The sequence below is a fragment of the Drosophila nasuta genome, chromosome 3 (genome assembly GCF_023558535.2).
Source record: "Drosophila nasuta strain 15112-1781.00 chromosome 3, ASM2355853v1, whole genome shotgun sequence".
Taxonomy (NCBI): Eukaryota; Metazoa; Arthropoda; class Insecta; order Diptera; family Drosophilidae; genus Drosophila; species Drosophila nasuta.
The window spans coordinates 27,499,842-27,512,057 of record NC_083457.1 but is presented as its reverse complement, the minus strand read 5'-3'; the positions used below and the strand labels follow the sequence as shown (position 1 = coordinate 27,512,057).

The following is a 12,216-nucleotide window of genomic DNA, read 5'->3' as shown; positions in this document are numbered from 1 at the left end:
CGAGCTAGTAGAAAAAAATAAAATATTGTATGATTCGGAGCACCCCGAGTATAAAAACAATAGTAAAAGGATCGAGATATGGGACGAAATTGGATTGGAGCTGGAAGAAAGTGGTAATTATATTGTTTTATCAAATCAAGTTCAGTTTTTGTACAATGAAACAGTTCATACATATATTTGATGGCTGTGTCCAATTGTACTAAAACTGTCTCCAGTTGCAAGGAATCTGTGAAATGAAAATTTAGTTTTTATATTTTTAGGAAATGAAATTAAAAAAAAATGGAAGAATTTGAGGGACAGGTTCGGAAAATCTTTGAAGCCCAGTTCACGGCACGCTGGTAAGCCGTGGATTTGGGCGAATAAGATGGAGTCGTTACGTCCATATATGTGTTCAGCATATAATAGTGAAGAAAGAGAAGAAGTCGAACCAGAACTAGAAGCTGAAGCACTTTCGTTGGTGTTAACCGACGAGAGCATCAATGGGTTTAACCCAAGGGCTACGTCCTCCATAGAGGATATACACCAAATTTCAAAGTCGCAGGGAGGAGAAAAATGAATATGGAGCGACTGATCGAGCTAGTAGAAAAAAATAAAATATTGTATGATTCGGAGCACCCCGAGTATAAAAACAATAGTAAAAGGAACGAGATATGGGACGAAATTGGATTGGAGCTGGAAGAAAGTGGTAATTATATTGTTTTATCAAATCAAGTTCAGTTTTTGTACAATGAAACAGTTCATACATATATTTTATGGCTGTGTCCAATTGTACTTAAACTGTCTCCAGTTGCAAGGAATCTGTGAAATGAAAATTAATTAGTTTTTATATTTTTAGGAAATGAAATTAAAAAAAAATGGAAGAATTTGAGGGACAGGTTCGGAAAATCTTTGAAGCCCAGTTCACGGCACGCTGGTAAGCCGTGGATTTGGGCGAATAAGATGGAGTGGTTACGTCCATATATGTGTTCAACATATAATAGTGAAGAAAGAGAAGAAGGCGAACCAGAACCAGAAGCTGAAGCACTTTCGTTGGTGTTAACCGACGAGAGCATCAATGGGTTTAACCCAAGGGCTACGTCCTCCATAGAGGATATACACCAAATTTCAAAGTCGCAGGGGTCAGACGACATAGATATGTGGTTTTTGGCCCATGCGAATTAAATTTAAGATCGCCAAATTGATAATGGAGGAGGAAATGGCGATGCTCGATGAAAATTCACCCAATTAGTCTCTCTATTTCGAAGTTTCTGCATCAATAATATATATGTACATAATAATAATATAAGATATAATAATAATAATATAATATATAATAATAAAAATATAATATTAATAATAATAATATAATATATAATAATAATAATATAATATATAATAATAAAAATATAATATTAATAATAATAAAATAAAAAAATTTAGTCTGAGGAGACAGACGCACAAATCAAATTCAAAATAGCAAAACTGATTAGGGAGGCAGAAATGGCGATTCTTGAGAAAAATTCACCCAGTTACTCCACCAATAGCATTCCATCACAATTTACATTTGATAACAACACTTCAAATATAAATTTTAGCTCAGATGATTTAAGTGCCTACCCGAAACATATTGTATTTCTATAAGAGGAAGAAGCAATACAAATTTCCCCCAGCCCTCTGCCGGCTGACGGATGAGTCCTTATCAACAACATACTAGAACCACTTGAGAATTGCAACAGACGAATAAGTAAAATTTACTATTTACGTTTTTAATTTATGTAAACAAACCTGGAATTATGCCATACAAATTTGTAATTGGAGAACGAAATATTGCATTCTTTTAAACTGATCATGCCAATAACATAAACAAGTTAGAAAGCTACAGTCGAGTGTGCTCGACTGTGAGATACCCGCTACCCATTTTGAATAAAAGCAAAATATTGCGGTATTATTTTTAAATATACCGAAAATACCACAAAAATACGGAAAATATACCAAATGCTATATATGAGATATCGATATAGTACAATATTCAAAATATACCATAGACGGCACAATGTACCAGATTGTACAAAAATACAAAAGTATTTCTTTAATACCTTTCACAATTTTTATCTGATCGCAATCAAATTTTCAGGACTCACAAATACTATAGTTATTATTGTATACACCAGCTCTAGCTTTTAAATTACGCTTGTTATTCGATTTTTTGATTTTCGAGGGCGAGAGGGGGCGTGGCAAAAATTTGAAACAAACTTGATCTGAGAATTATAGCTCTATCTACTATAGTCTCTGAGATCTAGGTGTTCATACGGACGAACGGACAGACAACGAAACGGACAGACGGACAGATCGTCTCGGCTGTTGACGCTGATCAAAAATATATATACTTTATAGGGTCGGAGATGCCTCCTTCTATCCGTTACATACATTTCCTGTCGGCACAAAATTATAATACCCTTTTACCCTATGGGTAGCGGGTATGAAAACAAACACGCAAAAAATTTGACATCGCCAATGCGGCGCACAACTAACCGAGTACTCGGTCGCGAAACTCATTCTTGCATTGCTTCGCCGTTCGGTTACGGTAAATTTTCTACTCATGCCTTCACCACATTTGCCAAATCCGTTTTACACAATGTCTCACTCAGTCAGTCAGAAGTTCTGACTCAGAACTTTGAGTGAGAGTACCAAATGCTGCTTTGACTGTATTCATGCAGACCTCTAGTGCATACGTTTATAAGACGCAATGCAATTATATATTCCCGCCGCTACCGCTGCGATTTATTTGCTGTGGTGTAAGAGATGATTAAATCTCTTGATGCACAAGAATCAAACAGTATAAGCAGAAAAATTCAGACGCGACAGTAGTTTCGACAGTAGTCGCGACTGCGACATATAGCGACTTGCAGAATCGAAAGCAGCAGCAAAGAAAAATGCTGGCGACTTGCAGAAGTCGAGCAGTCGCTTCGACTTGCGTTGCCTCGCAAAAGCAGCAGCAAAGCAAAATCAAAATTTTTTTACACGGCGTCTGCTGTTGCTGATTCGCTTTTCGTCGGCGATCGTTTTCTGCTTTTGCTTCGACTGCGACTTCTGATTTGTTCAGAAGCAGAAGCAGAAGCAACTGTTCATTTTAAGAAGTCGCTCGCAGTCGAAGCAGTGAAAAGCAAAAATATTGCGACTTCAGCTACTTCGACTGCAGTTTTTTAAACACTGATTTTTTAAATTATTTTTATTGCATCAATTATTATATTAATTTCCATAGTTGTGATAACTTTAGCTTCAATTTTATCTATCTTTTGGATGTGTATTCGATCCAAAATATTCTTCTCGACTACCTTTTTCCCTTCGATTTTTATACCCGCTACCCATAGGGAAGAAAGGTATTATAACTTTGTGCCGGCAGGAAATGTATGTAACAGGTAGAACGAGGCATCTCCGACCCTATAAAGTATATATATTCTTGACCAGCGTCAACAGCCGAGACGATATAGCCTTGTCCGTCTGTCCGTCTGTGTGTCTGTCCGTATGAACACCTAGATCTCAGAGACTATAAGAGATAGAGCTATAATTTTTTTTTCGACAGCATTTGTTATGTTTGCACGCAGATCAAGTTTGTTTCAAATTTTTGCCACGCCCACTTCCGCCTCCGCAAATCAAAACAAGTAAGAAAGTTACAGTCGAGTTGCGAATTTTGGTATATACTATAATTACTATAGTAGTTATGATTCCTGAAAATTTGGTTGCGATCAGATAAAAATTGTGGAAGTTATTAAAGAAATACTTTTGTATGGGCAAAAACGCCTACATACTAGGGTCTGAGTTGCTTTGGCCGACAATCTGGTACATTGTGCCGTCTATGGTATATTTTGAATGGTGTGCTGTATCGATATACCAAACATACATACCAAATATACCCTTTGGTATATTTTTAGTATTTTAAGTATTTTCGGTATATTTTGAAAATAATACCGCAATATTTTGCCCTTATTAAAAATGGGTAGCTGGTAACTCACAGTCGAGCACACTCGACTGTAGCTTTCTTACTTGTTTTAATTACAATTATTTTTTTAATTTTCGATGTAGAAATTGCCCTAATTCTTCCAATAATTTTAATTTTTAAATTTTCTAACATTTTCATTTGAAGCTTAACTTCAATTATTTTTATTTTAATTTTATTAGTAGGACTTTATCATGAATGAAATCAAGGTATATTAAATTGATCAAATTAATTGGGGTTGTAGTTAATTATAACATTTGATTTGCATTCAAAAAGTATTGAATTTTCAATCTACCTTATAAGTGAATATGAAGCGATAAATTGCAATTAGTTTCTTAGGTAAATTTACCCTTATTCTTTTAATTGAAGCCAAAATAGAGGCTTATCACTGTTAATGATAGAATTGAGAGTTATCTCCAATTAAGGAAGTATGGTGTTCAAGTAAAAGCTGCTAACTTTTTTCTTTTAATGGTTAAATTCCATTTATACTTCTATTTATATAGTTTAATTAAAACCTTACATTTTCATTGTAAAAATAAAATTAATTTAATTCAGTGCCATACTCTAAATATAAGCTATTTGAATAAAAAAATAATAAAAACAAAAAAATGTAAACAAGGGCAAAAGTGAAGCTGCATACTGAATGCCTACAAAAACAATTGGAGGAGAAAAATGAATATGGAGCGACTGATCGAGCTAGTAGAAAAAAATAAAATATTGTATGATTCGGAGCACCCCGAGTATAAAAACAATAGTAAATGGAACGAGATATGGGACGAAATTGGATTGGAGCTGGAAGAAAGTGGTAATTATATTGTTTTATCAAATCAAGTTCTGTTTTTGTACAATGAAACAGTTCATACATATATTTTATGGCTGTGTCCAATTGTACTAAAACTGTCTCCAGTTGCAAGGAATCTGTGAAATGAAAATAAATTAGTTTTTATATTTTTAGGAAATGAAATTAAAAAAGAATGGAAGAATTTGAGGGACAGGTTCGGAAAATCTTTGAAGCCCAGTTCACGGCACGCTGGTAAGCCGTGGATTTGGGCGAATAAGATGGAGTGGTTACGTCCATATATGTGTTCAACATATAATAGTGAAGAAAGAGAAGAAGGCGAACCAGAACCAGAAGCTGAAGCACTTTCGTTGGTGTTAACCGACGAGAGCATCAATGGGTTTAATCCAAGGGCTACGTCCTCCATAGAGGATATACACCAAATTTCAAAGTCGCAGGGGTCAGACGACATAGATATGTTGTTTTTGGCCCATGCGAAGACCATCAAAAAATTTTGCCCGAGAAGACAGGCGCAAATTAAATTTAAGATCGCCAAGCTGATAATGGAGGAGGAATTGGCAGATCTAGAAGAAAAGTCGCAGAATTTATCTCTCCTCAATAATAATAATAATAATAATAATAACTTACAATAAACAATAATACAAAATAAAGAATTTAATTTTCACGCATTTTTCTTTTTCTTCTTCTAATAACAACAACAACAACGTCTTTATCTGACGCAGACATTTTTGCGAATAAGTTCGCTGGATTTATTCGCTCTGGTTTAACGAGATGATTAAAGCTCTTAAGCTATAACTGCTTAAGCAAAACCTATTTAGTATGCCAAAAACTATTGCAAATCGACTATTAACTAGCAGAGTGTTTACATCATGTTTGACAGAGTTTGTTATCTGATAAGCAAATAAAATATTATCACACAAAAACAATGCATACATACATACATGTGTACTTTGCTTATCACAACTGTTGTTAGGAGCCTGCACTTCACGTGCTTCCAGCAGACACACTTACCTTACTCACATTTGATACGTTATCATAACGCAAACAAATTTGATCGACTTGATAGCGTTATCATAGTGTAAGATAAGGCTGCAGCGAACAGATTAAAAACAACAAGGTGCTAATAAAAAGGTTTCACTACAAAATAACAATATTGTAAACAAATTCGATTATTGCCTTAATATTTGTAAAAATAAAAATGTAATTGTTGATATGCAAATGACAGACAAATACCCTAGAATCGAGTACAAAATACGTAACGCAGCGGATTGAAATGATATAGTAAATAATGCGCAAACTTTTCGAACACCGATCAACGATCGGCAATCGGAACATCGCTTAACGAGACAGTTTTAGTTGAAATCGGTCAGTTCAAGCTTCAACACCGCAATGGGAAAACTAGTGCTCTATGGCGTGGAAGCAAGTCCGCCGGTCCGAGCTTGCAAAATGCCTTGGGACTGCAGTATGAGTACAGGCTCGTCAATCTTCTAGCTAAGGATCAGTTCAACAAGGAATACACACTGAAAAATCCACAGCACACGGTGCCCATGCTCGATGATCACGGCAAATACATTTGGGATTCGCATGCCATCACGGCATATTTGGTGCGTAAATATGCCAAGAGCGACGAGCTGTATCCCAAGGATTTTCACAAGCGTGCTGTGGTCGACCAACGTCTGCACTTCGAGTCGGGCGTCATCTTTCAAGGCTTTCGGAATATAGCTCATCCGGTGTTCCATCTCAATGAGAAAACAATTGGCGGACAAAACAGCAACAATGGCGAAAGTGGAGCGACTCATCGAATCAGTCGAAAAAAATAAAATTTTATATGATTCGACTATATGATTCGACTATAAAAAGTAACAAAAAGGAACAAGATATGGGACGAAATTGAATTGGAGCTGGAAGAAAGTGGCTGTGTCCAATTGTACTGAAACTGTCTCCTTGCAAGGAATCTGTGAAATGAAAATGAATTATTTTTTATATTTTTAGGAAATGAAATATAAAAAAAATGGAAGAATTTGAGGGACAAGTTCGGAAAAACTTTAAAGCCCAGTTCACGGCACGCTTGTAAGCCGTGGATTTGGGCGAATAAGATGGAGTGGTTACGTCCATATATGTGTTCAACATATATTAGTGAAGAAATAGAAGAAGGCGAACCAGAACCAGAAGCTGAAGCACTTTCGGTGGTGTTAACGGACGAGAGCATCAATGGGTTTAACCCAAGGGCTACGTCCTTCATAGAGGATATACACCAACATTCAAAGTCGCAGGGGTCAGACGACATAGACATGTTGTTTTTGGCCCATGCGCAAACCATCAAAAAATTTTGCCCGAGAAGACAGGCGCAAATTAAATTTAAATTCGCCAAATTGATAATGGAGGAAGAGATGGCGATTCTCGAAGAAAATTCACTCAATTAGTCTCTCTATATACCAGAAACACATTGTATTTCTATAAGAGGAAGAAAAAATAAAAATTTCCTTCAGCCCTCTGACGGATGAGTCCTTATCAACAACATACTAGAACCACTTGAGAATTGCAACAGACGAATAAGTAAAATTTACTATTTACGCTTTTAATTTATGTAAACAAACCTGGAATTATGCCATACAAATTTGTAATTGGAGAACGAAATATTGCATTCTTTAAAGCTGATCATGCCAATAACATAAACAAGTAAGAAAGTTACAGTCGAGTGTGCTCGACTGTGAGATACCCATTTTGAATAAATGCAAAATATTGCGGTATTTTCAAAATATACCGAAAATACTACAAAAAATACTAAAAATAAACCAAATGGTATATTTGAGATATCGATATAGTACCACATTCAAAATATACCATAGACGGCACAATGTACCAGATTGTACAAAAATACAAAAGTATTTCTTTAATACCTTCCACAATTTTTATCTGATCGCAATCAAATTTTCAGGACTCACAAATACTATAGTTATTACAACAAGGTGCTAATAAAAAGGTTTTCCTATGCGAACACCCCAAATACCAGTGATTGCATAACACAATCGATTCTACAATATAAATCCACCAAATTACAACGTATTGAAGCACTTCATTAAAGCTCGCTTTTGAATACAAATTTTACTTGGAGATTATATAATACAATATTTCCAATTCTCCACTACAAAATAAAACAAGTAAGAAAGCTACAGTCGAGTGTACTCGACTGTGAGATACCCGCTACCCATTTTGAATAAAAGAAATATATTTTGCGGTATTTTCTCAAAATATACCGAATATACTGCAAAAATACTAAAAATATACCAAATGGTGTATTTGGTATATCGATAAAGTACCGCATTCAAAATATACCATAGAACTACGAGTGCGGAAGTGGGCGTGGCAAACATTTTAAACAAACTTGATCTAAAAATTATAGCTCTATCTACTATAGTCTCTGAGATCTAGGTGTTCATACGGACGAACGGACAGAAAACCAAACGGACAGACGGACATGGCTAGATCGTCTCGGCTGTTGACGCTGATCAAAAATATATATACTTTATAGGGTCGGAGATGCCTCCTTCTACCTGTTACATACATTTCCTGTCGACACAAAATTATAATACCCTTCTACCCTATGGGTAGCGGGTATAATAATGCGCAAACTTTTCGAACACCGATCAACGATCGGCAATCGGAACATCGCTTAACGAGGCAGTTTTAGTTGAAATCGGTCAGTTCAAGCTTCAACACCGCAATGGGAAAACTAGTGCTCTATGGCGTGGAAGCAAGTCCGCCGGTCCGAGCTTGCAAAATGCCTTGGGACTGCAGTATGAGTACAGGCTCGTCAATCTTCTAGCTAAAGATCAGTTCAACAAGGAATACACACTGAAAAATCCACAGCACACGGCAAATACACGGCAAATACGTTTGGGATTCGCATGCCATCATGCCATATTTGGTGCGTAAATATGCCAAGAGCGACGAGCTGTATCCCAAGGATTTTCACAAGCGTGCTGTGGTCGACCAACGTCAGCACTTCGAGTCGGGCGTCATCTTTCAAGGCTGCATTCGGAATATAGCTCATCCGGTGTTCCGTCTCAATGAGAAAACAATTGGCGGACAAAACAGCAACAATGGCGAAAGTGGAGCGACTCATCGAATTAGTCGAAAAAAATTAAAAATTTTATATGATTCGGCGGACACCGACTATAAAAACGTAACAAAAAGGAACAAGATATGGGACGAAATTGAATTGGAGCTGGAAGAAAGTGGCTGTGTCCAATTGTACTAAAACTGTCTCCAGTTGCAAGGAATCTGTGAAATGATTTATATTTTTAGGAAATGAAATAAAAAAAAAATGGGAGAATTTGAGGGACACTTTCGCTTAATCATTGAAGACCAGTTCACGGCACGCTGGTAAAACGTGGATTTGGGCGAATGAAATTGAGTGGTTTCGTCCATATATTTGTTCAACAAATATAATTGAAGAAAGAGAAGAAGGCGAACCATCAGAAGCTGAAGCAGTTTCGTTGGTGTTAACGGACGAGAGCATCGATAGGTTTAACCCAAGGGCTACGTCCTCCATAGAGGATATAACACAATATCTAAAGTCGCAGGGGCCAGACGACATAGATATGTTGTTTTTGGCTCATGCGCAAACAATTAAAAAATTTTGGCCTAGGAGACAGGCGCAAATTAAATTTAAAATCGCCAAATTGATAATGGAGGAAGAGTTGGCGCTTCTCGAAGAAAATTCACTCAATTTGTCTCTCTATATACCCGAAACATATTGTATTTCGCTAAATCTTTGAAGACCAGTTCAGGGCACGATGGTAAAACGTGGATTTGGGCGAATGAAATGGAGTGGTTTCGTCCATATATTTGTTCAACAAATATAATTGAAGAAAGAGAAGAAGGCGAACCATCAGAAGCTGAAGCAGTTTCGTTGGTGTTAACGGACGAGAGCATCGATGGGTTTAACCCATGGGCTACGTCCTACATAAAGGATATAACACAATATCTAAAGTCGCAGGGGCCAGACGACATAGATATGTTGTTTTTGGCTCATGCGCAAACAATTAAAATATTTTGCCTAGGAGACAAACGCAAATTAAATTTAAAATCGCCAAATTGATAATGGAGGATGAGTTGGCGATTCTCGAAGAAAATTCACTCAATTTGTCTCTCTATATACCCGAAACATATTGTATTTCGCTAAATCTTTGAAGACCAGTTCAGGGCACGATGGTAAAACGTGGATTTGGGCGAATGAAATGGAGTGGTTTCGTCCAAATATTTGTTCAACAAATATAATTGAAGAAAGAGAAGAAGGCGAACCATCAGAAGCTGAAGCAGTTTCGTTGGTGTTAACGGACGAGAGCATCGATGGGTTTAACCCAAGGGCTGCGTCCTCCATAGAGGATATACAACAACATCTAAAGTCGCAGGAGCCAGATATGTTATTTTCGGCTCATGCGCAAACTATTAAAAAATTTTGTCCGAGGAGACAGGCGCAAATAAAATTTAAAATAGCAAAACTGATTCTTGAGAAAAATTCACCCAGTTACTCCACCAATAGCATTCCATCACAATTTACATTTGATAACAACACTTCAAATATAAATTTTAGCTCAGATGATTTAAATGCCACATATACAATACTACCTACCCGAAACATATTGTATTTCTATAAGAGGAAGAAACAATAAAAATTTCCTCCAGCCATCTGCCGGCTGACGGATGAGTCCTTATCAACAACATACTAGAACCACTTGAGAATTGCAACATTTGTTTTAATAATTAGCTTTTTATTTTTTATTTATTTAAGTATCGAACCAGTACACCAAGAACCAAATAGTACTATAACAACACAGGTAGAAGAAATGTTCTCTTGCTCGAAGAGACATTTTGCTTCTTTTGTTGAGCAGCCAGCACAAATTTCTGTAACCTTTGGCCACAGTTCTTGGTGACAGCTTTTAAGTGTGACGCAAAAGTGAGTCTCTTTTCTAGAACGATACCAAGATATTTCGCAGAGGTAGGTTGTTCCAGAATCACGCCTTCGAAGTGAATAGCTGGAGTGGTGGAGATTAATCTTTTCAAAGTAAAACACGGGTTAACTGGTTTTGTGGAATTGACCTTCAGATTCCACCTTCTGCACCAAGCTGCCAAGCTATCCAGGTATCCTTAGAGTCCGTTTGCAGCTTCTACGCTGCTTGGAGAGTTGTTTAATACAGCAATGTCGTCCGCATAAGTTGCAATGAGAGCCTTGGAGGGATCTTCCATATAAGCACCCATTGGGATGGGTAGGTCATAGGTGTATAGGGAGTACAGCCGAGGTCCTAAAACACTACCCTGCGGGACTCCAGCTCTCATGTGGCATGTTGTAGAAAATGAGTCTCTAACTCTGACCTTGAATTCGCGTCTATCCATATACGATTTTAAGATTCCGTAGAATGGAGCAGGTACCAGCATTTTTATTTTACACAGAAGGCCATCGTGCCATACTCTGTCGAAGGCTTGTTGCGTGTTTATAAAGACTGCGACTCTAGGTCGTCAAATGCTTGCAGGATATGTTTTGCCAGCCTGTGAATTTGTTCCACTGTACTGTGCCCTTCGCGAAAACCAAACTGGTGCTCCGGCCAGATGTGACGCTCTCTCATGAAATCATGGAGTCTATTGGCAATAAGTGGTTCAAATACTTTCGATAACGATGGGAGCAGGCTTATTGGTCGATAAGCTTCTGTTTCAGCTTCTGGTTTGCCTGGTTTGTGAATCATCACAATCGTAGCCATCTTCCACTGCTTTGGAAACACCTGCACTCTTAACATGGCATTGAAAATGTTAGCAATAGAGAGTATAGCCTTCATTGGCAAAACCTTCAACGTGCGATGGCATATCCTATCTATGTCAGGAGCTTTTTTGGTATTTAATGATTTGATGACGTCACATATCTCCTCAGTTCTTACTGGCTTAATGGGAAGTGACATTTACAGAGCCGTCTGTAGATGGTGTTGCGTGATCCTGACCTGTTCCGTTGAGGTAAAATCGAATGGAGTGAATCGAGCTTCCAAGTGGGCTGTAGACGAATTAGCTTGTTCTTCTTCATTTCTGGCAAGGCCACCACTAGGGCACTGTACTGGAACCTGCCTGAAGGGTTGTCTTTTCAAGGCTTTTGTACATCTCCAGAACGAGTAGTTAGCGTCAACCGTGTAGTCTAGTGCTGCCAGTTTTTGCTCAAAGAAATCACTCCTTAGCTGCCTTAACATAGTTTTCAACTGCCTTGTAGTCCGGTACCACATTAATCGATCCCAAGGTCTAGAGAACGGATAGCACGTCTTCGGAGGCGTCGTTTATCTGCAAGAAGCTGTTTGGCTTCCCTTGTAAGGCTAATTCCGTATTCGATTGCATCTGGTTGAGCGGAAGGTGGAGTCGATGACTCAGCAGCCCTGTGTATGAAGTCAGTCAGTATGTC

At 37.5% G+C, this 12,216-nt stretch overlaps 1 protein-coding gene and 2 pseudogenes across 1 annotated transcript; all 3 read left to right on the top strand.

The window, feature by feature from the left end:
- The first annotated feature begins 441 nt into the window (after positions 1–441).
- On the top strand, positions 442–1,232 carry LOC132791598 (transcription factor Adf-1-like). Its single transcript, XM_060800583.1, has 2 exons — positions 442–685; positions 836–1,232. The coding sequence occupies exons 1-2, from the start codon at positions 553–555 to the stop codon at positions 1,159–1,161; spliced, it is 459 nt and encodes a 152-aa protein (XP_060656566.1). The 5' UTR covers positions 442–552; the 3' UTR covers positions 1,162–1,232.
- A 4,781-nt stretch (positions 1,233–6,013) lies between these two features.
- LOC132791346 (glutathione S-transferase 1-like) lies at positions 6,014–7,165 on the top strand (annotated as a pseudogene).
- A 1,314-nt stretch (positions 7,166–8,479) lies between these two features.
- Positions 8,480–9,036, top strand: LOC132788136 (glutathione S-transferase 1-like; annotated as a pseudogene).
- The last annotated feature ends 3,180 nt before the right edge of the window (positions 9,037–12,216 follow it).